Source organism: Mustelus asterias, chromosome 15 (genome assembly GCF_964213995.1).
Source record: "Mustelus asterias chromosome 15, sMusAst1.hap1.1, whole genome shotgun sequence".
Classification (NCBI taxonomy): Eukaryota; Metazoa; Chordata; class Chondrichthyes; order Carcharhiniformes; family Triakidae; genus Mustelus; species Mustelus asterias.
Genome location: NC_135815.1, coordinates 64,932,892 through 64,959,048, shown reverse-complemented (window position 1 = coordinate 64,959,048; position 26,157 = coordinate 64,932,892). Strand labels below are relative to the sequence as shown.

The 26,157-nt window shown below is 41.8% G+C and overlaps 1 protein-coding gene across 15 annotated transcripts in view; it reads left to right on the top strand.

The window, feature by feature from the left end:
* wtap (WT1 associated protein) overlaps nt 1-20,992 on the top strand; it is a 68,564-nt gene extending 47,572 nt beyond the window's left edge. For all 15 annotated transcript variants that reach the window (XM_078230011.1, XM_078230025.1, XM_078230015.1 and 12 more), the window contains 3 exons: nt 2,882-3,060; nt 7,158-7,312; nt 19,703-20,992. In XM_078230011.1, the coding sequence (XP_078086137.1) occupies nt 2,882-3,060; nt 7,158-7,312; nt 19,703-20,304 (936 nt within the window). In that variant the 3' untranslated portion in view covers nt 20,305-20,992. The remainder of the gene's footprint in view (nt 1-2,881; nt 3,061-7,157; nt 7,313-19,702) is intronic.
* The last annotated feature ends 5,165 nt before the right edge of the window (nt 20,993-26,157 follow it).

The window sequence follows — 26,157 nt, the reverse complement described above, 5'->3', positions numbered from 1 at the left end:
TCTACACTATTCCAATATCATCCATATGTTTATCCAATAACCACTTGAACGCTCTCAACGTTGACGAGTCCACCACTGCTGCAGGCAGGGCATTCCATGCCCTTACTACTCTCTGAGTAAAGAACCTACCTCTAACATCTGTCCTATATCTCTCACCCCTCAATTTAAAGCTATGTCCCCTCGTGCTAGCCAACACCATCCGAGGAAAAAGGCTCTCACTATCCACCCTATCTAATCCTCTGATCATCTTGTATGCCTCTATTAAGTCACCTCTTAACCTTCTTCTCTCTAATGAAAACAGCCTCAAGTCCCTCAGCCTTTCCTCGTACGATCTTCCCACCATACCAGGCAACATCCTGGTAAATCTCCTCTGCACCCTTTCCAACACTTCCACATCTTTCCTATAATACGGCGACCAGAATTGTACGCAATACTCCAAATGCGGCCGCACCAGAGTTTTGTACAGTTGCAGCATGACCTCCTGGCTCCGAAACTCAATCCCTCTACCAATAAAAGCTAACACACCGTACGCCTTCTTAACAACCCTATCAACCTGGGTGCCAACTTTCAGGGATCTATGCACATGGACACCCAGATCCCTCTGTTCATCCACACTACCAAGTATCTTACCATTAGCCCAGTACTCTGTATTCCTGTTACTCCTTCCAAAGTGAATCACCTCACACTTTTCCGCATTATACTCCATTTGTCACCTCTCAGCCCAGCTCTGCAGCTTATCTATGTCCCTCTGTAACCTGCCACTTCCCTCCGCACTGTCTACAACTCCACCGACTTTAGTGTCATCCGCAAATTTACTAATCCATCCTTCTACGCCCTCATCCAAGTCATTAATAAAAATGACAAACAGCAGTGGCCCCAAAACAGATCCTTGCGGTACACCACTAGTAACTGAACTCCAGGATGAATATTTCCCATCAACCACCACCCTCTGTTTTCTTACAGCTAGCCAATTCCTGATCCAAACCACTAAATCACCCTCAATCCCATGTGTCCGTATTTTCTGCAAAAGCTTACCATGGGGAACCTTATCAAACGCTTTGCTGAAATCCATATACACAACATCAACCGCTTTACCCTCATCCACCTCTTTGGTCACCTTCTCAAAGAACTCAATAAGGTTTGTGAGGCACGACCTACCCTTCACAAAACCGTGCTGACTATCCCTAATCAAATTATTCCTTTCTCGGTGATTATAAATCCTATCTCTTATAATCCTTTCCAATACTTTGCCCACAACAGAAGTAAGGCTTACCTGTCATTAGTGACAGACAGCATGCTCATTAGTGACAGACAGCATGGTTTTGTAAGAGGGAGGTCGTGCCTTACAAATTTGGTGGAATTTTTTTGAGGAAGTGACAAAAACGGTTGATGAAGGAAGGGCCGTGGATGTCGTCTATATGGATTTCAGTAAGGCATTTGACAAAGTCCCACATGGCAGGTTGGTTAAGAAGGTTAAGGCTCATGGGATACAAGGAGAAGTGGCTAGATGGGTGGAGAACTGGCTTGGCCATAGGAGACAGAGGGTAGTGATCGAAGGGTCTTTTTCCGGCTGGAGGTCTGTGACCAGTGGTGTTCCGCAGGGCTCTGTACTGGGACCTCTGCTATTTGTGATATATATAAATGATTTGGAAGAAGGTGTAACTGGTGTAATCCGCAAGTTTGCGGATGACACGAAGATGGCTGGAATTGCGGATAGCGAAGAGCATTGTCGGGCAATACAGCAGGATATAGATAGGCTGGAAAATTGGGCGGAGAGGTGGCAGATGGAATTTAATCCGGATAAATGCGAAGTGATGCATTTTGGAAGAAATAATGTAGGGAGGAGTTATACAATAAATGGCAGAGTCATCAGGAGTATAGAAACACAGAGGGCCCTAGGTGTGCAAGTCCACAAATCCTTGAAGGTGGCAACACAGGTGGAGAAGGTGGTGAAGAAGGCATATGGTATGCTTGCCTTTATAGGACGGGGTATAGAGTATAAAAGCTGGAGTCTGATGATGCAGCTGTATAGAACGCTGGTTAGGCCACATTTGGAGTACTGCGTCCAGTTCTGGTCGCCGCACTACCAGAAGGACGTGGAGGCATTGGAGAGAGTGCAGAGAAGGTTTACCAGGATGTTGCCTGGTATGGAGGGTCTTAGCTATGAGGAGAGATTGGGTAGACTGGGGTTGTTCTCCTTGGAAAGACGGAGAATGAGGGGAGATCTAATAGAGGTGTACAAGATTATGAAGGGTATAGATAGGGTGAACAGTGGGAAGCTTTTTCCCAGGTCGGAGGTGACGATCACGAGGGGTCACGGGCTCAAGCTGAGAGGGGCGAAGTATAACTCAGACATCAGAGGGACGTTTTTTACACAGAGGGTGGTGGGGGCCTGGAATGCGCTGCCAAGTAGGGTGGTGGAGGCAGGCACGCTGACATCGTTTAAGACTTACCTGGATAGTCACATGAGCAGCCTGGGAATGGAGGGATACAAACGATTGGTCTAGTTGGACCAAGGAGCGGCACAGGCTTGGAGGGCCGAAGGGCCTGTTTCCTGTGCTGTACTGTTCTTTGTTCTTTGTACTGGTCTATGATTACCAGGGTTGTCCCTACTCCCCTTCTTGAACAAGGGGACAACATTTGCTATCCTCCAGTCTTCTGGCTTATTAAGCTTCTAGTGATTGTTGCTGCAGAGAGAAGGAACGATAATTTTAGCTGGGGGATGAATAAAACTTTGTAAAAGGCACACTCAGCAGTTTGTATAAGATGACATTGGAGAGATAAAAGGAATGGTATTAGCACCCTGTTTTATTCGTAGTGATGATGTATGTGCACTAAGATGATGACTCTTTGGTGACCATATAACTTTTGCTTCTAACAGAACCAGATCCAGTACCTCAAACAAGTTCAACTGCCCAGTGCTGCTCAACTCCGATCCACCTTGGTTGACCCTGCTATTAACTTGTTTTTCCTTAAAATGAAGACTGAACTGGAACAGACTAAAGACAAACTGGAACAAGCCCAAAATGAACTGAGTGCCTGGAAGTTTACACCTGATAGGTAAACAAACAAAATACTCCCCAGTCAAGACCTCCCTGACAGTCCCACTGCAAGAATGTATGGTGGGATGGCCAAGTACTCTCTTAACAGAGCAAGACAGCCTCAGCCTTTGAGCAAAAAAATCCAGATTCATTTACTACTCAGCTTGTTATGCTTAATGTAAAACATTGTCAGATGAACATTCTGTTTCAGCTTTTTCCCCCTTCTACTTCAGAGGCCTGCAGGAGTCGGACTGTTCTGAAGAGTGGGCCTTCATCCAACCAAAAAAATTCTTGCCCAGTTTAGACACTTGAAATTTGGTTTTTATAGAAGAAAATAAAGGGAGGAAAAGAAAAGAAGTCACTTTTCTGCAAAAAGGGAGTGTAAAGTCTGCTGCACCCTGTTTCTGGTGGCTGAGTTTGCAGTCTGAGTTTGGAGGAGAGAACGTAGCTTTTCTCATCTCAGACACTGAGCCTGAATTGAGTTGTTCGTGTAAATTCGTTTAGTCGAATGCCCTGCACTCCAAACGTTGCGCTAGTGACTAATAGACACTGGAAGTCAATTTGGTGTAAGACTGAAGACTTCCTGCTTGTTCATGGTGAACTGTCAAGAGTTGAAAAAACATTGAAGTGACTTTAGAGCACAGTCAAAGCTTTCAATTTTTTGAACTGGCCATCAACTCTTGTGTAGAGTTGAATTTACAAAGCCATATTTTCATATTGGTTCATTCTGAAGCAACATTCCCTCTACTGTGATTATGGTTTATTTAACTTCATTAACTAACCAACTTGTATGTACCAAACTGTGGAGCAGTCTTATAAATGTAAGAGGAAAAGTTGAAATCTAACTGTTTGGTTAGTTTCTTTGTCAGTGAAATTTAAACCCTTCCACTGGCTAACTATTGGAGGTAATGTTTTTTTTTTAAACTTGCCATTTTTGTACTGGGCATTTGATTTCTGAAGTGTTGCCATCAGTGACTTGTCTGGAAACACAACTGTGCAGTTGTAGAACCCAAGTGTATTGAAATTTAGTTTTATTCTAGGATTTGCAAGTGATTATTGAAACATCTAAAGGTTTACACCAGATTAAATGTTACTTTGGGAAAATTTGATTTTCCTGTATTGGAAAGACCTTTTACCATTGGAGAAATATTAAAACACGTCTGTTGGAGCTGAAAGGCGATATCGTGCCCTTCCAGTTGAATGAGACAACTTATCCAATTGACATCCTTCATATGCATTTCAGAAAATCTGTCTGGTATGTAACTGTAATCAATATATTACAAGTAGGTTTAAATATCATATTCTGCTGTTTATTTTTATAGTGCTTTATCAAATTCAGTTGCTTACCCTGGCTGTTGTGATCTAAACAGACTAATTGGGCACAATATGAAAATAGAACTAGTTCTGATTTTAAACATGACATCAATTGTTCACTAAATCATTAGTTCAACCCGTCGTCTCTTTACTAAGAATGCCAAGTTCGGGATGTTTTTTGCTTTTACTTGTGGAAATGGGATGCTAAGTATTTGCACCACACCAGTTTATTTACGTTTTTTTTTTCTGAACCAGTTTGGGGGTGCTCTGTTCCATAAATAAAACCGCTCAACGGCAGTAATTCTGGATATTTTGCTTCAGAAGCAAAATTTAGGTGGTAATGTTTTTCCGATAATGAAGCTGCTCCAGGCAATGAGATGTAATGATGACTGGATGAGAATTTTTAATGCTGTGAAATTCCAACCATCTGGTGACTGACAGGGAGGGAGAAAATATTTACTGAAGTCCCGAATCTGTGGTTTTTTTGTATCTTGATGTTTTTCCAAGTGTTTATTGTAAAGTTCACAGTGCAATTTACTGATAAAAGTCTAACCCTATTTTCATATTGTGGGGCATATTCAATTTTTATTGTACAGTATTTTGTATAGTTTATTTTAATACTGCAAGATGACCTACCTGTCTCAGTAAAAAAGAAAGGTTAACCTTTTAAAACTGCAAAACTAAGTTTCTTGTTTAGTGAAATGTTTTATGTTGCATCAGGATAATTGTCTACCATTATAAAGATAGATCAAAGTGGTAGAGACTTATTCAAGTCAGTGAAATAAACATTTTAATTTACGTTCATCACAACATAGGTGATCTTTGGTTTTCCTTTGAACCTCCATTGATTAAAAGCACATGCCATACTCTTCCAGTGGGAAAAAATAATTGCATTATTTAAATGCACATGCTGAAGTGCCATGAAGTTTGACCCTAGTTTTAAGATTTCTGATTGTTGATCATGTGGGGAATCTCATCTGGGCCTTGCAGAGATGGGTAGGTCTTAAATTCTGTCCACAAAAGTGTTCAGAATTTTATGAATTTGTAATACTTTCAATTTTTTTAAGTTAATCATTTCTTGTGTTGTAGTTCCATTGAGCCTTGTAAACTAAGAATTGTGTAGCTATGTGTGACTGTTTGTCATTATGCATCAATTGTTAATAGTGCATACCACTTCTAAATATAGAAGAGAACCTGCAACAGGCAAGTTCAGGTCATGATGTAAATCATTCTGTACCTAAGTATTTTGGAAGGACTATTAAAGTGGCGATGGATATGATTTCAACAGTTTATCTGTTCCTTTAAAACTGGCATTGCTAAGGGTGATAGAAGCATTTGCAATTCAGTTATAGCCATAAAGTTTTATTTAATACCTATTTTTAAAGTTCTGAGTGACAAAGCATACATCAGTATGACTTCATATATACAGGTCTGATTTGTGTCGAATTTAATTTAACATTTAAACTTAGGCCCATGCACTGCTTCTGGTCCACTGCATCATTTGAGGGCATGGTTGTGCTTTTATTTTTCTTGGAGGTGCAGGGAAAGGAGACAGTAGAGTTGCATTATATGCATTGGCTATCCTCATTCTATTCTACATTTCTACGCAATGATCTATCATTGATTGCTATGAGTCCAGTTCCTGTGCTTCCAAAATTGTCAGTACTGAGTTTGGTTCCTGTCTTAACCTTTTATGGTTTTGAGGTATACTTGCATGGATTCAAAATGAGTCCAATTTTGAGGCCGTAAAGGCTGTTAACACTGTTTTATAATGTGTGCCGTTCCTGGTCGTCTTTGTCAACCGGTTGACACATTTCAGACATTTCATCACTATTTTTGGTATTTTACTTTGTCAATGCTTCCTTTTGTGTTAAATCTACTATTGAACCATCAGTTTTAAAATATCAAATCTATATTGAGTCATCTGAAAATTATATTACATTGTTTTTCTCCCTTTTAAATTTCCTAACTTTTGCTTGTGGTGCAGTTCAGATGCACTAGCAGTTCTCTGGTCACTTGGGTTGAAGTTTTGTTCTTGCTGTGTGTTGGTAGGCGATTTGACCATTGAAAGCATCATAGCCAAGTCTAAATTTGCTGTTCTCCTTCCCCCAGTGTACATACTGCCCCATTTCAGCAGGAGTAACTCTATTGTATGTGACTGAGAGATCGGGGCTGATTTCTATCTCTTCCCAAGGCTCTCTTCCAAAACACTGAGACATTAGGCCTACTTTTAATAACCTGCTGTTGCCTAGGCTAAAATCAGCTAGGTCAATGTAGCCATGGGTCAAACCTGGGATCTGCTGGTTTGACTACTTACCTACCACATCCCACCAAATATGTGAGCTTTGACTAAGTATAAATTGAGTTGAGACTCTTTCTTTCGTACAGTGATGCTTCTCTGATATTTACCTCCCTTGAGACCAGAGTTTCATTGCTGTAAGCTTGTGTTTTTTGTTAATTATCCATTTGTTGGGTTTATACTATTATGAAAATTTCTGGGTATTTTTAATTCCATATAGGTTCAACGTTGCAACCAAAAATCCTGCTGGAATGGCTGACATTTTCTTCCAGAACATCATCTTTACTTTTAAAAAAAAATTATGAAAAGCACTTAATTAGGAACGTTTTATCTCTTGGTTTGGAAATATCATGCATTTAAAATGGAAGTACCCAAGCCACAGTGGCTTGAACTGCAATGGGCTAGAAATGTTGGGCTTTAATAGCATGTGATCATGTGTGGTGATCTCCACTTTATGAAGAACTGTCGTTTCCCTGTGTGATGGTAAGTGTCTGTCTTTACAGCCAAACGGGAAAAAAGCTGATGGCCAAGTGTCGGATGTTAATTCAGGAAAACCAGGAACTGGGAAGACAGCTGTCCCAGGGACGCATTGCCCAGCTGGAGGCTGAGTTAGCTTTGCAGAAGAAATACAGTGAGGAGCTCAAAAGCAGTCAAGATGGTGAGTAGAGTTTAGTCCTGAGTTCTCGAGTGTCTTTGTTGATAGTAACACTTCTTGGTCTGTAATGAGTGTTATAGTATCCACCAACGGGACTGATGTGCATAGTATAAAACACAAGGTGTGCCCTTTATACATTGACACCCACTTTTCTCGATTTCTCCACTGTTGCAGAACTATCAGACTGTTTATGCAACTTCCAGAACTGGATGAGCAGAAAGTTTGTCAAATTAAATGGGAAGACACTATCGGCCCTATGCTCGCTGATGAACATTGACTCAGGTCAAGCTATGTCTTGATTTTAAAATTTTCGTCTGTATTTCTAAATCCCTTCATGACTTCGCCCATCCTTATCCCTGGAATCTTTTCTAGCCCCACAACACACTTTTAGACTGAGCCTAATTTTAATTGCTCCATCCATTAAAGAATCATAGAATTCCTACAATGCAGAAGGAGGCCATTCAGCCTATCAAGCCTGCACCGACGACAACCCCACGTATTTGCCTTGCTGGACCCTTGACACGGTCAATTTTAGCATGGCCAATCAACCTAACCTGCACATCTTTGGAGTGTGGGAGGAAACCGGAGCACTCAGAGGAAATGCACGCAGACACAGGGAGAATGTGCAAACTCCACACAGACAGCGACCTGAGGCTGGAATCGAACCCAGGTCCCAGGCGCTGTGAGGCAGCAGTGCTAACCACTGTGCTGCCTACAGCTGTGGCTGTGCTTTCAGTTCTCTAGGCCCCAAGCCCTGGAGTATCATTCCCACATGTCTCCACCTCTCTGCCTTGCTTTCTTTCTTTAAAACACTCCTTAACACCTATCTCTTTAATCAAGGATTTGTTAATCTGACCTAATTATTGCCTAATGCAACTTGATATAATGCACCTGTCTAGTGCACATTCAAGTTGCTATAGGAATACAAGTTGTTTGAAGTTTAGTTCCAATTTTCTAAAAAAAGGTTTTGCTTGCAATAAAATATACATCAGCTTGGCTAATTTCATAGCACTCTCCTCTGAGTCAGAATTCAAGCCCATTTCAGGATTTGAGCACTTAATCCAGTGCTGTGGAAATGCTGTATTGTTAGGATGCATAACACCTTAAGCTATGTTAAGTTAGATGTGAAAGATCATATGGTTCCATTGAAAGGAAAGCAGAAAATCAATGTCTCTCCCTTTATCCAGTTGCTATTTGCAGAACTTGGCATAGAATGATCATTACATTTGTTGTGTTTTTACACAAAATACAAGATTTTAAAATTTGTCTTCAGTGAAGCTATACAAAGGCTAGAGCAGAGCTTGCATATATAGTGAATTCTTTATCTTGAGAAAATGTGATGTATTGAGCTGGAGCTCGGCATTTTCTCAACTGGGAACCAGTTGCCCAGCCTGTTATACCTGTGGTCAGCAAATATTGCGTAGAATCATAGAATCCCTACAGTACAGAAGGAGGCCATTTGGCCCATGAAGTCTGTACCAACCACAATCCCACCCAGGTCCTATTCCCGTAACCCCACACATTTACCCTGCTAATCCCCCTGACACTATGGCCATGCTAAATTGACCAATCAACCTAACACACACACCTTTGGACTGTGGGAGGAAACCGGAGCACCTGGAGGAAACCCACGCAGGCACTGGGAGAATGTGCAAACTCCACACAGTGACCCAAGGCCGGAATCAAACCCGGGTCCCTCGTGCTGTGAGGCAGCAGTGCTTGCCACCGTGCTGCTGAAATTGAACCCGGGTCCCTGGCGCTGTGAGACAGCAATGCTTGCTGCTGTGCCACCACCCATTTCATAATGCAAACTTGAAAGGGTGTTTCTTTAAAAAATTTTATTATGCTAACGTGCTATTTTTAAAGACATTATACTACTGTCATGCATTTTAAGTCCATTATTTTAATTTAATTAGAGAGAAATTTGATTGCCATTATGTTCTGCCAAAATGGCATACCAAAAATAGTGGAAGTCTCATGGTTCCTCAGCCAATCATAAACGCTATTGCTCTAGTTTATTCAGCTGTGGGTATGTTTCTCTGGGGATGTTCTGATCTTTAACTGGTTGAAGGTCAGAAATAGAATGGAATTATAGCCATGTTCAATTAGGGGAAAACGTAGATTTATAAGGGGCTTGACTATTTTTACTGCATTGGTTAGAGGAAGAAAATATGTTATAAATTTAGTTTTGAAAAGGGCTCAAGTGTTACAAAAATGATTGCCTATATAAAGGCACTATAGCTGGACACCACGTAATTTGGGCGATTGTGGGATAGAAAGCAAGGAAAAGATAAAAACAGAAGAATTGCAGATGCTGGAAATACTCAGGTCAGAGTGGCAACGCAAGTGGAGAAGGTAGTCAAGAAGGCATACTTCATTGGCTGGGGCATTGAGTTTAAAAATTGGCAAGTCATGTTGCAGCTTTACAGAAACTTAGTTAGGCCGCACTTGGAATATAGTGTTCAATTCTGGTCACCACACTACCAGAAGGATGTGGAGGCTTTGGAGGGGTACAGAAGATTTACCAGGATGTTGCCTGGTATGGCGGGCATTAGCTATGAGGAGAGGTTGGAGAAACTTGGTTTGTTCTCACTGGAACGACAGAGGTTGAGGGATGACCTAATAGAAGTCTACAAGATTGAGAGGCATGGACAGAGTGGATAGTCAGAAGCTTTTTCCCAGGGTGTAAGAGTCAATTACTAGAAGGCATAGGTTTAAGGTGCGAGGAGCAAGGTTTAAAGGAGATGTACGAGGCAGGATTTGTACAGTGGTGGGTGCCTGGAACTCGCTGCCGGGGGAGGTAGTGGAAGTGGATACGACAGTGACTTTTTGAACATAGAACAGTACAGGCCCTCGATGTTGTGCCGAGCTTTGTCTGAAACCAAGATCAAGCTACCCTACTCCCTATCATTCTGGTGTGCTCCATGTGCCTATCCAATAACCGCTTGAAAGTTCCTAAAGTGTCCGACTCCACTATCACAGGCAGTTCATTCCGCACCCCAAACACTGAGTAAAGAACCTACCTCGGACATCCCTCCTATATCTCCCTCCATGAACCTTTATAGTTATGCCCCCTTGTAACAGCTACATTCACCCGAGGAAATAGTCTCTGAACATCCACTCTATCCCCCTCATCATCTTATAAACCTCTAAGTCGCCTCTCATCCTCCTCCGCTCTAATGAGAAAAGCTCTAGCACCCTCAACCTTTCCTCATGAGACCTACCCTCCAAACCAGGCAGCATCCTGGTAAATCTCCTTTGCACTTTTTCCAATGCTTCCACGTCCTCCTTATAGTGAGGTGACCAGAACTGCACATAATATTCCAAATGTGGTCTCACCAAGGTCCTGTACAGTTGCAGCATAACCCCACGGCTCTTAAACTCAAAACCCCTGTTAATAAACGCTAACACACTATAGGCCTTCTTCACGGCTCTATCCACTTGAGTGGCAACCTTCAGAGATCTGTGGATATGAACCCCAATATCTCTGTTGCTCCACGTTCCTCAGAACCCTGCCGTTGACCCTGTAATCCACATTTAAATTTGTCCTCCCAAAATGAATCACCTCGCACTTATCAGGGTTAAACTCCATCTGCCATTTTTTGGACCAGCTCTGCATCCTATCAATGTCTCTTTGCAGCCTACAACAGCCCTCCACCTCATCCACTACTCCACCAATCTTGGTGTCATCCACAAATTTACTGACCCACCCTTCAGCCCCCTCCTCCAAGTCATTGATAAAAATCACAAATAGCAGAGGACCCAGCACTGATCCCTGTGGTACACCGCTGGTAACTGGTCTCTAGTCTGAAAATTTTCCATCCACCACCACCCTCTGCCTTCTATGAGATAGCCAGTTACTTATCCAATCGGCCAAATTTCCCTCTATCCCACACCTCCTTACTTTCTTCATGAGCCGACCATGGGGAACCTTATCAAACGCCTTAACTAAAATCCATGCATATGACATCAACTGCTCTACCTTCATCGACACACTTAGTTACCTCCTCAAAGAATTCAATCAGATTTGTGAGGCAAGACTTCTCCTTCATGAATCCGTGTTAACTATCCCGGATTAAGCTGCATCTTTCCAAATGGTCATAAATCCTATCCCTCAGGACCTTTTCCATTAACTTACCGACCACCGAAGTAAGACTAACCGGCCTATAATTGCTAGGGTCATTCCTATTTCCTTTCTTGAACAGAGGAACAACATTCGCCACTCTCCAGTCCTCTGGCACTATCGCCATGGACAGTGAGGACCCAAAGATCAAAGGCTCTGCAATCTCATCCCTTGCCTCCCAAAGAATCCTAGGATATATCCTATCTGGCCCAGGGGACTTATCGACCCTCAGGTTTTTCAAAATTGCTAATACATCTTCCCTCAAAACATCTACCACCTCCAGCCTATCAGCCTGTATCCCACTCTCATCCTCAAAAACATGGCCCCTCTCCTTGGTGAACACTGAAGAAAAGTATTCATTCATTGCCTCTCCTATCTCTTCTGACTCCATACACAAGTTCCCACTACTGTCCTTGACCGGCCCTAACCTCACCCTGGTCGTTCTTTTATTCCTCACATAAGAGTGCAAAGCATTGGGGTTTTCCTTGATCCGACCCGCCAAGGACTTCTCATGCCCCCTCCTAGCTCTCCTAAGCCCTTTTTGTTTTTAGCTCGTTCCTTGCTACCTTGTACCCCACAAGCGACTCAACTGAACTTTGTTTTCTCATCCTTAGATACGCTTCCTTTTTCCTCTTGACAAGACATTCAACCTCTTCTATAAACCGAACCGAACCTCGGCCATTTCCTCTCTGCCTGACGGACATACCTATCCAGGACACTCAGTATTTGTTCCTTGAACAAGCTCCACTTTTCATTTGTGCCTTTACCTGACAGTTTCTGTTCCCATCTGATGCTCCCTAATTCCTGCCTAATCGTGTCATAATTACCCCTCCCCCAATTATAAACCTTGCCCTGCCGTAAGGCCCTATCCCTCTCCATTGCAATAATGAAAGACACCGAATTGTGGTCACTATCTCCAAAGTGCTCTCCCACATCCAAATCTAACACTTGACCCAGTTCATTACCCAGTACCAAGTCCAATGTGGCCCCACCTCTTGTCGGCCTATCCACATATTGTGTCAGGAACCCCTCCTGCACACACTGTACAAAAACTGCCCCATCTGAACTATTCAACCTATAAAGGTTCCAATCAATATTTGGAAAGTTAAAGTCACCCATGACAACTACCCTGTGACCTCCACACCTATCCATAATCTGTTTTGCAATTTCTTCCTCCATATCTCTATATTACTATTTGGGGGCCTATAGAAAACTCCAAATCTGACCGCTCCTACTTTTAAGGGGCTTCTTGACAAATACATGAATAGGATGGGAATGGAGGGATATGGTACCCGGAAGGGTAGGGGGTTTTAGTTCAGTCGGGCAGCATGCTCGGTGCAGGCTTGGAGGGTAGAAGAGCCTGTTCCTGTGCAGTAATTTTCATCTTTTGTCTTGCAGCATCTGTGAAAGGAGAAACCAGAGTTAATGTTTCAAGTTTAATATGATAGGGAGCTTTGTGCAGGGGAGGTCATGTCTCGCAAACTTGATTGAGTTTTTTTAAGGAAGTGTCAAAGATGATTGAGGGCAGTGGATCTTTTCTTCATGGACTTTAGCATGATCTTAACAAGGTCCCTCTTGGCAGACTGATTTCAGAAGGTGAAGCCACACAGGATCTGCAGTGAGCTGGCAAGATGGATCCGGTACTGGCTTGGTCATGCAGTAGCACTGGAAGGGTGTTTTCCTGACTGTAGATGTGTAATCAGAGGTGTTCAGCAGGGATCAGTGCTGGGACTCCTGATGTTTGTAATTCATATAAACAATTTGGAGGTCTGATTTGTAAGTTTGTGGACAACCCAAAGCTTGGGGGAATTGTGGATAGCCAGGAAGATTGCGAGAGGATACAGCAAGATATAGACAGATTGGAAACGTGGGTAGCAAAATGGCAGATGGAATTTAATCCAGACAAATGCAAGATGATGCATTTTGAAAAGTCTAATGCAGGAGGGAAGTATACAGAAAATGGCAGAACCCTTAGAAGCTTTAACATAGAGGGATCTAGGCGTACAGGTCCAAAGTTCCCTGAAAGTGGCAACGCAAGTGGATAAGATGGTCAAAAAGGCTTATGGCATGCTTGGGGCGGGGTATAGAGTATAAAAATTGGCAAGTCATGTTACGGCTGTACAGAACTTTAGGCGACATTTGAAATATTGCATGCATTACTGGTTGCCACACTACCAGAAGGATGTGGAGATTTTGGAAAGGGTACAGAAAACGTTTACCAGGATATTGCCTGGTTTGGAAAGTATTCGCTACGAGGAGAGATTGGACAAACTTGGTTTGTTTTCACTTGAACGTTGAAGGGTGACCTGATGAGAGTTTACAAAATTGAGAGGCATGGATAGAGTGGATAGTCAGTCTTTTTTCCCAGGATAGAAATGTCAATTAGTAGGGGACATAGGTTTAAAGTAAAAGGGAGAAAGTTTAAAGGAGATGAGAGGCAAGTTTCTTTTTTACACAGAGGGTGGTAAGTACCTGCAGAGGAGGTGGAAGAAGCCGATACAGTAGCAACGTTTAAGAGGCATCTTTACAGCTACATGAATAGGCAGGGAATAGAGGGATATGGGCCGCATTGAGGCAAAAGGCCTTTAGTTAAGGAAGGCATCGTGTGTCAATGCAGGCTTGGTGGGCCGAAAGACCTGTCCCTGTGCTGTACTGTTTTTTGAAAGTTAAAATTTATTTGTTAGTCACAAGTAGGTTTACATTAACACTGCATCTTCCTATATGACTCTGAAGGACGAACAGATCTTTTTGGATTGAAGAAACTGGTGTGCTCCAAGTTCTAACTTGGGTATTCTTATGTTCTACTTGTATAAATGACTGATATAGACACAAAAGGCATTTAATCAAAATTTGCAGATGATACAAGTTGGCGAGTGGGCAGATAAATACCATGTACAGGTATGACAGGTCATGCAAAAAGGCAAATTCAGTTTTATAAAGGGCCTTTAAATATAAAACCAAGGAAGTGATGTATTTGTTCAGCACGTTAGGCCACAGTTGGAGTAGTTCCTCAGTTCAGTGTAACAGATGTACAGAGGCTATTGGAGATTAAATTTGTGGAAGGGCTTGAGAAAAATCATCACATGAGGGGTTACAATTAGGAAGCAACATTAAAAGGTTAAAAGAGAACTTCTACACATAGAATACACAATCCCTACAGTGCAGAAGGAGGCCATTCAGCCCATTGAGTCTGCACCGACCACAATCCCACCCAGACCCTATTCCCATAATCCCACATATTTACCCTATTAATCCTCCTGACACTAGGGTCAATTTAGCATGGCCAATCAACCTAACCTGCATATCTTTTGAGGGTTTCGAAAATTACATATGGTTTTGAGAAGATGCATTGTTTCTGTTCCAATCAATTATATAAGCTACAGACTGTATCATTACTGGAAGAAGGAATGAATGTTTTCTCTGATTTATTAAGTATTCTTTCTCCAGCGTTGTTGAAACACACAATAATATCCAAGTTAGAATTTCAGAAAATGAAGCATAGAGTGAATGAATAAACATTTTGCACTTGTGGCCTGTTTGCCATCTCGTCCTGTTTTGTAAAAGCGGGTCCTTTGGGTTTCCACGTGCTCTTTTGTACAGTGTAGCCTCACTTGAGTTTGTTAACCAATTTAATGTTGAGAAAGTCTAATGTACTTTTACGGAGTCTTTGAGCCAAGTGCCTTTTATTTTAAGCAGAAAATTAAAGTGCGGGAGATGAGGAGGAGACGGTGAGGCCGGGGGGAGATGGCATGGGGATGGTGGAGGGGAGGGGGTTCCTTAAGTGCGTGCTGTGGTTTTGCCTCCTCTCAGAACCAAGGACCTATCTTTGATTCTGACTTGATTTATCTAAATCGCCTTGAAGCTTGTTAACATCCTCCTCACCATTCACATTCTCATCAAGTTTTGTGTTGTCAGAAAACTTGAAAATATTACACTTGGTTTCGTCATCCAAATCATTGTGATTAGCTGGGGCCCGAGCCCCGATCCCTGTAGGATCCCTCTAGTCACCGCCTACCACTTCATAAAAGGCTTATTTATTGCTACATTCTGTTTCCTGTCTGCTCTCAAATTCTGAATCCACACCTGGTATGTCAACAAAATGAAGGAGACCGTCATTGACTTCAGGAAGCGTAGTGGAGTGCATGCCCCTGTCTACATCAATGGGGACAAAGTAGAAATGGTCGAGAGCTTCAGGGTTTTAGGTGTCCAGATCACCTGTCCTGGACCCTCCACACGACGCTTTAGTTAAGAAAGCCCACCAATGCCTCTACTTTCTCAGGCGACTAAGGAAAGTTGGCATGTCCGCTACAGCTCTCTCCAATTTCTACGATGCACCATAGAAAGCATTCTTTCTGGTTGTATGACAGCTCCGTCCAAGACCGCAAGAGACCACAAAAGGTGGTGAATGAAGCCCGATCCACCAGCCTCCCATCCATTGACACTGTCTACACTTCCTGCTGCCTCGGAAAAGCAGCCAGCATAATCAAGGACCCCATGCACCCCAGACATGCTCTCTTCCACCTTCTTCCATCGGTAAAAGGTACAAAAGTCTGAGGTCACGTACCGAACAGCTTCTTCTCTGCTGCCATCAGACTTCTGAATGTACCTATGTCTCGAGTTGATCTTTCTCTACACCCTAGCTATGACTAACACATTCTGCACTCTCTCCTTCCCTATGAACAGTGTGCTTTGTCTATATAGCACAAATTTTCACTCTATACTAATACATGTGACAATAATAAATGAAATCAAAGTATATTGCCCCCAATCCCCTGCATTTTAACTGCACTTGATGAAGGAGCAATACATGAAAATGGCATTGAGGAAGAAAGTTATTCATGATCTAGTTTAGTGGAGCTGGCTTGAGGGGCCAAATGGTCGTCTCTTCCTATTTTCTATGTTTCTACCTATTAAAATTTTTATGAACTTGAGAGTAAAGATATAGTCAGAAGGAAAGGTAGGGCATATTAAGGACCTGAGAAGAGAGCAAGGGGCATGACTGGTATCAGATTAAGTATCATGAATCCCAATAGAGAAAGGGATGCTACCCATCTTACTGAAAAGGAGGGATTAAAAAAATTGTTGGGATGATTTTTTAAAAATCGTTTTCAGTGCTTCTGGTAGAAAAGCCATCCAATTCAGGTAGCATGTATATATTATAGCATATATCCAGGTTGCTGAGGGGAGGGTGAAAATAATGGAGGGTTTTTCAACAGTCTTGTCTTTCGTGGAAATGAGTGGTGCTGAAGGACTGGAAAATTGTAATGTTGCACTTTATTCAAAACAAGGAAGCGACAAACCAGCTAATGACAGGGCAGTCAGCCTCGTGGATTTGGGGCAACATCTTGTAACCATAATGCAGAGCAAAATTAATTGTCACAAAGGAGCATATTAATAAATGACAATCAGCATTGATTTGTTCAAGGAAAATCATTTTGGACCAACTTGATTGAATTTTTCAATTAAATGAGGAAAAGGTTTTAAGTTGTGCAGTTTGTAAAAATTGAGTTTTCTTGAAGTGCTGGCGTTAGCAAAACTGAAGTTTGAGACTAATGAGGCAGTGTCAACCTAGACATTAAATTGGATGATCTGTGAATGGATTTATTTTGGCAAGTGGAATGCGGAGAGACAATGGTAAAATTTTAAAGGAAGCGAGTAAAGGAGAAACCTTGATGTATATAAATATTTGCAGTTGTAATCATGCCTAGCACAAAGGAAAATGATTGTGGTTGTCGGAGGCCAATCATCTTGATCCCAAGGCATCACTACAGGAGTTCCTCGGTCATTTCTAGGCTCAGCCACCTTCAGCTACTTCAACAGTGACTGTGCGTCCATCATAAGTTCAGAAGGATGATTGCACAACCTTCAGTACCATTCATAAGTCTTCGGATATGAGAACAGGCTGTTTCCATAAACAGCAAGGCCTGGGCATCATTCAGGCTTGGATTGGTATGTGACCAGCAACATTTGTGCCACACAAGTACCAGGCAATAGCCATTTCCAACAAGAGGGAATCTAACCCATTGACAGTCGATGGCATTACCGTCATTGAATCATTCACAACTAACATCCTGAAGGTTACCATTGACCTAAAACTGAACTGGGCCAGGTGTATACTATGGCAATTCTGCAGCAAGACCTATCTAGCCCAAAATCTGTCCACTATCTAATATATAAGGCAGAAATAAGATGTATGATGGAAAGCTCTGCAGTTGCTTGGATGAGTGCAACTCCAACAACAGTTAAAGCTCTAACATCTTCCAGAACAAAGTGATCTCTTTGGTACCCCATTCACCACTTTAATTATTCACTCCCTCCATCATTGATGCACAGTGGCAACAGTGTGTAGATTAGGATGCACTGTAAGCTTCTGCCAAACCTGGGACCTCTGCCATCTAAAAGGACAAGGGCAGCAAATAGGAACTTGAAAGTTCTCCCAGCAAAGAGGAATTAAATAAAAAAAAGTGGTAGAACAAGTTGAGAAGACTGTTATGACATGTAGAATCCTTGGCTTTGTAAATAAAGTAAGAGTTTTAACAACAGGTTAAAGTCCAACAGGTTTATTTGGTAGCAAATACCATTAGCTTTCGGAGCGCTGCTCCTTCGTCAGATGGAGTGGAAATGTGCTCTCAAACAGGGCACAGACACAAAATCAAGTTACAGAATACTGATTAGAATGTGACTCCCTACAGCCAACCAGATTTGTAAATAAAAGCATAGAATACAAAAACAATGATTGCTAGACGAGGTGGTGTATTGTGTCCAATTTAGGGCACTAAGCTTTAATTCCCTTCAACAAATCCATGCTGGCGTTCATTTAAATAATTCTCATTTTTCCAAGTGTTTATTAACTTTGGCCCAGATTAATGTCTCTGTAAACATTTACCCATCACTGACATTGAACTGACTGGCCTATAGTTAATCAGATTTTCACCTGTCCATTTTAAGTGACGTTTGCAATTCTATATCTGAGGATTGGAAGATTGTGGCTGGAGCTTATGCAGCTTGCATCTTTCTTCAAAATCTGAAAATGCATCTTATCTGGGCCAGATGATTTTTCTTTTAGTATTGTTTCTTTTTCATTTATCATACTCCAATTCTGTGCTGCCTCCTTTGTTGCACAGTCAGCATCTACTTTCACGAGAATCAATGAAAATTCATTTTTTGCTTTGCAACAGGATGTTCTGCAGTGTACACTTGAGTTACCACTGCCATTGCTGGTCACATTACCTTATTGAGCTCGATGTCAGTTCCAAAACATTCTGGGTTTTTTGAACATGTTGCTTCATTTAATTCAAACTCAGCACAAGCTGTTCAGTATTATTTAAATATCCTAATTGAGGAAAGTGGGAAAGTAAAATTTCCCAGAAGAGTACTCTGAAATTTCTTATTGAAAGTAATCGCGTAAAAAAAAAAACTCCATATAAATAATGCAAAGTAATTCCTACTTTTATATCAAAAAGTGCAATTGTTGATGTTGCAGATTGGGTCAGCTATTGTTTGGGATTTGAGCAATTTTCAGTGAGGCAGGTGTTGCTTGAATAGATATCACGTCACATGATGAAAGAAGGCTGGTACTGCCGCTTCCCCACACATTGCGATCCCTGAAAGAAAGTTAATTACCAAACGAACAAAAATACAACTAAGAGATGCATGGTCCAAGGCTCTGCAAATTCAGGTCAGGAAGCTCAGTCCTATTTGTACTTTGCCTTATTTGAATTCTGGAGGTATGGAAGTGGCCACTGCCTCTTTGGTAGAGCAATCTTAAATCAGATCTGCTAGTATCAGCTGCTTGGGATACATACAAATTAATGGAAGCCTTGAGTTAGCATGGCACCCTGGGGTCCTTGGTGCAATTCTTATTTTACAGAGACTTCAGTAGTTTAGCAGGTATGTGGAATAGTCAGTTATTGCAATACAGTATTCATGGTTAATTACTTTGCTTTAGCCATACATAGCTGGAATGTGTAGTGACATTATTGCTTCTGATAATCTTGGAAAATATAATTTTTTGAAGAAAACATTAATAGAAACCTTCTGAAATTGAAGATTCCTTTTGGGAGATCTCAACTTGAATATTTAATTGTTAGAAGTATTGGCATTGCATTGTAACAAAAAATCATTGACATTTTATTTGCATTTAAATTACCTTGACATTTTTAACATTTCTTTCAGGTTTTCTGCAGTAAGTATTGTGGTCTAATACAATGTTTACTGGATTGCTAAAGTTTCTCGATTCCCACTTACTGAATTTTTATATTTTTGTGTAGAGCTGAATGATTTCATTATCCAGCTTGATGAGGAGGTGGAAGGGATGCAAAGCACTATCATGGTTCTGCAACAGCAGCTGAAGGAGGCACGCCAGCAGTTGGCTCAACTTCAAGGACAGCAGCATCATCAGGTGTTACTCTCTGGCACCAGTAGGACTCCAGCTCCTGAGCCTTCTGCACAACGGGAAAGCATTGCTAAAGACTGCAGCCGACTAGTGAATGGACCAACCAATGGTGATGCATCCCCACAAGGGAGAGCAGCAGCTGCCTTTCAAGACAAGACTAACCTTTACAGAGAATTAAGCAGCACAGAGGATGATTTCCCGTCATCTCCTGGCAGTGGGAATAAACTTTCAAACCACAGTGAAGAGAGGCTGGACCGAGCAACCAGCAGTAACATGTATCAGCTAGGTGCTGGATATGAGAGTGTAGATTCCCCCACTGGTAGCGAGAACTCTCTTACTCAGCACTCAAATGACACAGACTCCATCAATGACCCTCAGGAAGATAAACCATTTGTTGTGAAAGGTACCAGAACTATGGGTTCCCGTCACATTCAGAATGGGTTGGACTCGGTCAGCACACAGGGGTCGGTTTTGTAACACTTAATGGGCATTGTCTGCAGTCTTTTTTATATAGTGTCATTTCATTTGGCTGATGGCTGTCCAGTGACTGTTGAAGCTAGTGTGTAATTTTGGTTAAAATTCAGCCTTTTGTGTTTTTGCTTTCTTGTAAAACTGTTGCTACTGTTTAAATTTTTTAAAAAGCATCATATTGCATTGGCTATTGCTGAAAGGATGTTGATACATGTAGACCTCAGCTATTTTTATATGATTTCATCTGAATAAAATGTATTACTACAACTTTAACATTGGGGAGAAAAGTTGTATAAAACTTGGACTCTCGTGCATCTAAGACTCCAGTGAAAAGCTATTGGCGTATTACCACAACTGTGTTGTACAGTCCTGCAACAAGTAAAGGTTGCACCAAAAATGTGTGATGATTATGTAAGCTTGCCAATTGCAGTAGTTCCTTTTCCTAAAGGAGTTTGGATGTTGTACTTGCCATATTCAGGTTTGGGAAGTCTGTGTAGTTTAACTACAGAGATGTTTTTTTCCACCATGCATATGTGTACATTTTCCCCAGTGAAAAAGATTGTGTTAAATAATTAGTGTATATTGTTACCCAGTTTCTAGGCAAGAGTTATTTCCTGTGTAATGCATATTCTGTGAAATCCCTCACCTGTACTGACCAAACTTAATAAAGTCTTTTAATATCCTATACTTTGAATTTTATTGTGATTCGTTGTGATATACAATACTTTATGCTAAAATGTCTCTTCCATCTCGCCTCATGACTTTCCATACAAAAAGACAGACTAAGATAGTCTGTACCATGTTTGAGGTAGCAGCCAAAAGGAGTTGGGGGACATAAGATTTTCTTGTCCCTGTGTAACAGCAAAGCTTGAGTGAGAATCTGGGCGGTTTGAGATTCAAACCCACAAACTGTATCATTACACATGTACATTGCCTTGTCACATCTTGAATTGACGGTTTATGCAGAATCTAAGAATTATTCAACACATGAATTTTTTTGGCCTATTGTCTCTGCCTTTAGATGAAATTGCCTACTTAAACCTATTTCCTTCTAGCCACATACTTGTGGCTAGGAGTGCTGTGAAGTTTACCTTTATCCACAATGTTCTCTAATACAAAATCAAATCCCTTTCTGGTTTGATTATAGGGAGTGTGGAAAAGTGTGATTTTAAAAATATATATACTATATATATACCGGGGCGGCACGGTAGCACAGTGGTTAGCACTGCTGCTTCACAGCTCCAGGGTCCCGGGTTCGATTTCCGGCTCGGGTCACTGTCTGTGTGGAGTTTGCACATTCTCCTCGTGTCTGCGTGGGTTTCCTCCGGGTGCTCCGGTTTCCTCCCACAGTCCAAAGATGTGCGGGTTAGGTTGATTGGCCAGGTTAAAAATAATTGCCCCTTAGAGTCCTGAGATGCGTAGGTTAGAGGGATTAGTGGGTAAATATGTGGGGGTAGGGCCTGGGTGGGATTGTGGTCGGTGCAGACTCGATGGGCCGAATGGCCCTCCTTCTGCACGGTAGGGTTTCTATGGTTTCTATATATATATATGGCATTGCCCAACCAATAGTTTTATCTGCCTCAGTTACGAACACTTGTGCTATTGATATTAATGAATGTTCAACTGAAATCCCAGCCACATACAGAATAAAAACTTGAGCACAGATTGTTCTGCAGATCAGCCGTGATCTTATTGAATGGCGGAGCAGGCTTGAGGGGCTAGATGGCCTACTCCTGCTCCTATTTCTTATGTTCTTATGCTTACTTCTTAAAACTTGTATTCTATGACCCCTTCAAACACACAGCATTTTTCTTTGTTCCGTAAATTAATAATGGCCTACGTTTTCTGAGCGGCAAAGCTACTGATTGCCCAAAAATCTATATTTACCTTGTCCATAGGCTGCAATGGAAACAACCATTTTCTGCACTAAGTGTTGGGACAAACACAGGGCTTCTAGCATGGTGCATTGCTGGTGAAGCTTTTGACGTTGAGCTGAAGAGTACCAGAGGATGTGCTTTTTGATGTTGAGCTGAAGTTAGTAAGATAGAGGGTTATAGGTAAGCCTAGTAGGTAGGGACATGTTCGGCGCAACTTGTGGGCCAAAGGGCCTGTTTGTGCTGTAGCTTTTCTATGTTCTACCCCTTGAAGTCAACTTTTTTTAATTAAAAAAAAGTCAACTTTTTGAAATTAAGTTTTAAACTTTAGTAAGTTGTTTTCCAGGGTCAACCCCTCAGTCATTGCTCCCACCAGCCATCTCCATTTCTTGCCCTGGAATCCTTGACTCCTTTTTTCCTGGACACCCCTGTCTCCTTTCTAACATCACACTCCCCACTGGCTCCTCTTGTCTCTGGCATACTGGCTCCTTTACTCCTGTCTCCCACCCCTAACCAGCTCTATTCTGCCTTTCCTGCTGCTTGGTCATGCTAATGTCAGAAGCAATTTCCCCCTCAAAGTGCTGTTTCCAATATTAGGTGGACTGAGAGCTGGGGATGGGGAGGTATGGCCAAGGGTTGCAAGTGGGGAGCAAGGGGAATCATGCAAAAGATTTTAATTGCTTAGCAACTATCTGTTTATTTTAAGGAAGGGGTCATAAGCATTTGGAGCAGAATCTCAATTTACTCTTGTGATCAGTCACGGCACGGTAGCACAGTGGTTAGCACTGCTGCTTCACAGCTCCAGGGACCTGGGTTTGATTCCCGACTTGGGTCACTGTCTGGTTGGAGTTTGCACATTCTCCTCGTGTCTGCGTGGGTTTCCTCCGGGTGCTCCGGTTTCCTCCCACAGTCCAAAGATGTGCAGGTTAGGTTGATTGGCCATGCTAAAATTGCCCCTTAAGAGTCCTGAGATGTGTAGGTTAGAGGGATTAGTGGGTAAAATATGTGGGGATATGGGGATAGGGCCTGGGTGGGATTGTGGTCAGTGCAGACTCGATGGGCCAAAGGGCCTCTTTCTGCACTGTAGGGTGTCTATCTAATATTTTTGCATGGAATAATTCACGCAAGTTGAGGGCAAATGGACAATGTTTTCAAATGATAATGGTTCTGCCACTATAAGAATGATAGGATCAGAACAATGGGAGCCCATTCAGGTGCACTGTAACTTATGGATTTCACAAAGTTAGCTTGATCAGAAGTTACTGTTGTCTTGACCACAACTGAGGAAGGAAAATCTGGGCCAATATGATACCACTCATTGGGATGTCAGTGACTAGAGGTCACAATTTCAAGATGGTCAGCAAGAGAGCTAGGAGTGAGATGAGGAGAAACTCCTTTACTCAACATTTGAAAGTGATAAATTTAAAAGGCTGCGGGTGATCTTATAGAGGTCTACAAAATAATGGGCATAGATAAAGTGGATAGTCAACATCTTTTCCCAATGGTAGGGGAGTCTAAAACCAGAGGGTTTAAGGTGAGAGGGGAAAGAATTAATGGGAACCTGAGGAACAATTTTTTACACAGGGTGGTACATATTTGGAATAAGCTGCCAGAGGGAGTGGTTGAGACGGACATTGACAACAACCATTAAAAGGCATAAAAGGTTAAAAGGCTTTTGGACAGATATATGGATAGAAAAGGTTTAGAGGGATATGGGCAAATGGGGTTAGCTTAGATGGGCATTTTGGTCGACATGGACCAGTTTGATTCTACAAAAAGCATTTAGACAATTATATGGGTAAGATTGGTAAGAGGGATATGGGCTAAACGTGGGCAATTAGAACTAGCTTAATGGTTAAAAACTGGGTGGTTTTGTCAAGTTGGGTCGAAGGGCCTGTTTCCATGGTGTAAACCACTATGACTATAAGGAGATGGGGCAGGGTAATGGGACTAGCCGGGTAGGTCTTATGGGAGCTGGCGCAAACATGATGGGTCCAATGGCTAAGCTGTTACTGTAAATGTTGGTTTCTGCTTCGAGAGTGTTCAATTGGGCAGTAGCAGGGAATTTAATGTAATTATAGTTCTGAATAATTGCTGGAACTGTTATTGAAAGACAAATTTATCATGTTTACTGTTTCAGCAAGAGGTTATTAGCTATGCAATAAAATCTCTGGCTCTGGTTTCAGATGAGCTTTAACATAAGTGGTCAGTACAACGATCACAAAATACTCTTAAATGTTGCAAATCTGATGCAAGTGCAACTCTTGTAAGTAATGCTGGGTGAGCACTGTAACTGAAACAGTAACTTTTTAATTTAACCTTCTGAATTTAACTTGGAACTTTAAAACTGTAAGAGTTGCAAATCAGTTAACTGTCCATCAGTTGTAAGTGGTTATGTAAATAGCTAATTCCTGTGTGTTGAAAGATGAATGAACACTTGATCCGATATGGCTCAAAGTGCATAAAACAAAAGAATATTTGCTCATTCATGGAATTATTAGCACTCTGTACATTGTGGATAAAATGCAAAGATAAGACTTGATGCTGCGAGAGAAGGAGGTGCTGCTTTTTGGCTCCAATGTTAGTTGTTGCTCATGTAAGCTTGAGGCGGTGGGTTTCTTAAAATATTGTGTTGCTTAATGGAACTTAGTGTGTAGGAAATCAATCAACAGTTAAATCTAGACCAAGGGTTCCCCAGGTGGACCTTGATTCCAATTCCACATTCGTCACTCTGGGTGAAGAAATTTTGCCTCACCTCGGTCCTAAAAGGTTTACCCCTTATCCTCAAACTGTGACCCCTAGTTTTGCACTCCGGCCATTGGGAACATTCTTTCTGAATCTATCCTGTCTAATCCTGTTAGAATTTTATAAGTTTCTGAGATCCCCTCTCACTCTTCTAAAATCTAATGAATACAATCCTAACCGACTTAGTGTCTCCTCATTTGACAAACCTACCATCCCAGTAATCAACCTGATAAACGTTTGCTGCACTCCCTCTATAGCAAGGACATCCTTCCTCCGATAAGGATACCACAATTGCATGTAATACTCCAGATGTGGCCTAACCTACATTTAAAATCCTATTCCTATGCTCAAATCCTCTTGCTATGATGGGCAACATATCACCTGCCTTCTTTACTGCTTGCTATACCTGTGTGCTTGCTTTCAGCGACTTGTGTATTAGAACACCAAGGTCGCACTGAGTATTTACCCCTCTCAATTTACACCCATTCAAATAATTTGCCTTCCTATTATTTCTACTGAGTGGATAATGTCACATTTATCCACATCACACCGAAGCATCTCTGTATCCATTGAATTCATAGAACCCCTACAGTACAGAAGGAGGCCCAACAGGCCTGCACCGAAAACAATCCCACCCAGGCCCTATCACTGTTTCCCACATATTTACCCTGCTAATCCCCTGACACTAAGGGGCAATTTAGGATGGCTAGTCTGCCTAACCCACACACCTTTGGAATGTGGGAGAAAACCAGAATACCTAGAGGAAACCCACGCAGACACAGGAAGAATGTGCAAACTTCACACACACTGTCACCTGAGGCTGGAATTGAACCCGGGTCCCTGACATTGTGAGGCAGCAATGCTTGCCACTGTGCCACTCACATCCTGCTCATAGTTCATCCTCCCATTCAACTTTGTGTCTTCTGCAATATGGAGATAATACATTTAGTTCCCTCTTCCAAAACAATATATAATGTGAACAGTTGAGGTCATAGCACAGATCCCTGCTGTATCCCATTAGTCACTGCCTGTCAATCAGTAAAAGACCAATTTATGCCAACTCTTTGCTTCCTATCTGCTAACCTGCTTTCTAACCATCTCAAGACACTACCCACAATCCCATGCACTTTAACTTTACATAGTAGTCTGTGAGACCTAGTCGAAAGTCTAAGTAAACCACATCCACCGGTTCTCTTTGATCAATTCTACTAGTTACATTCTCAAAGAATTCCAGTAGATT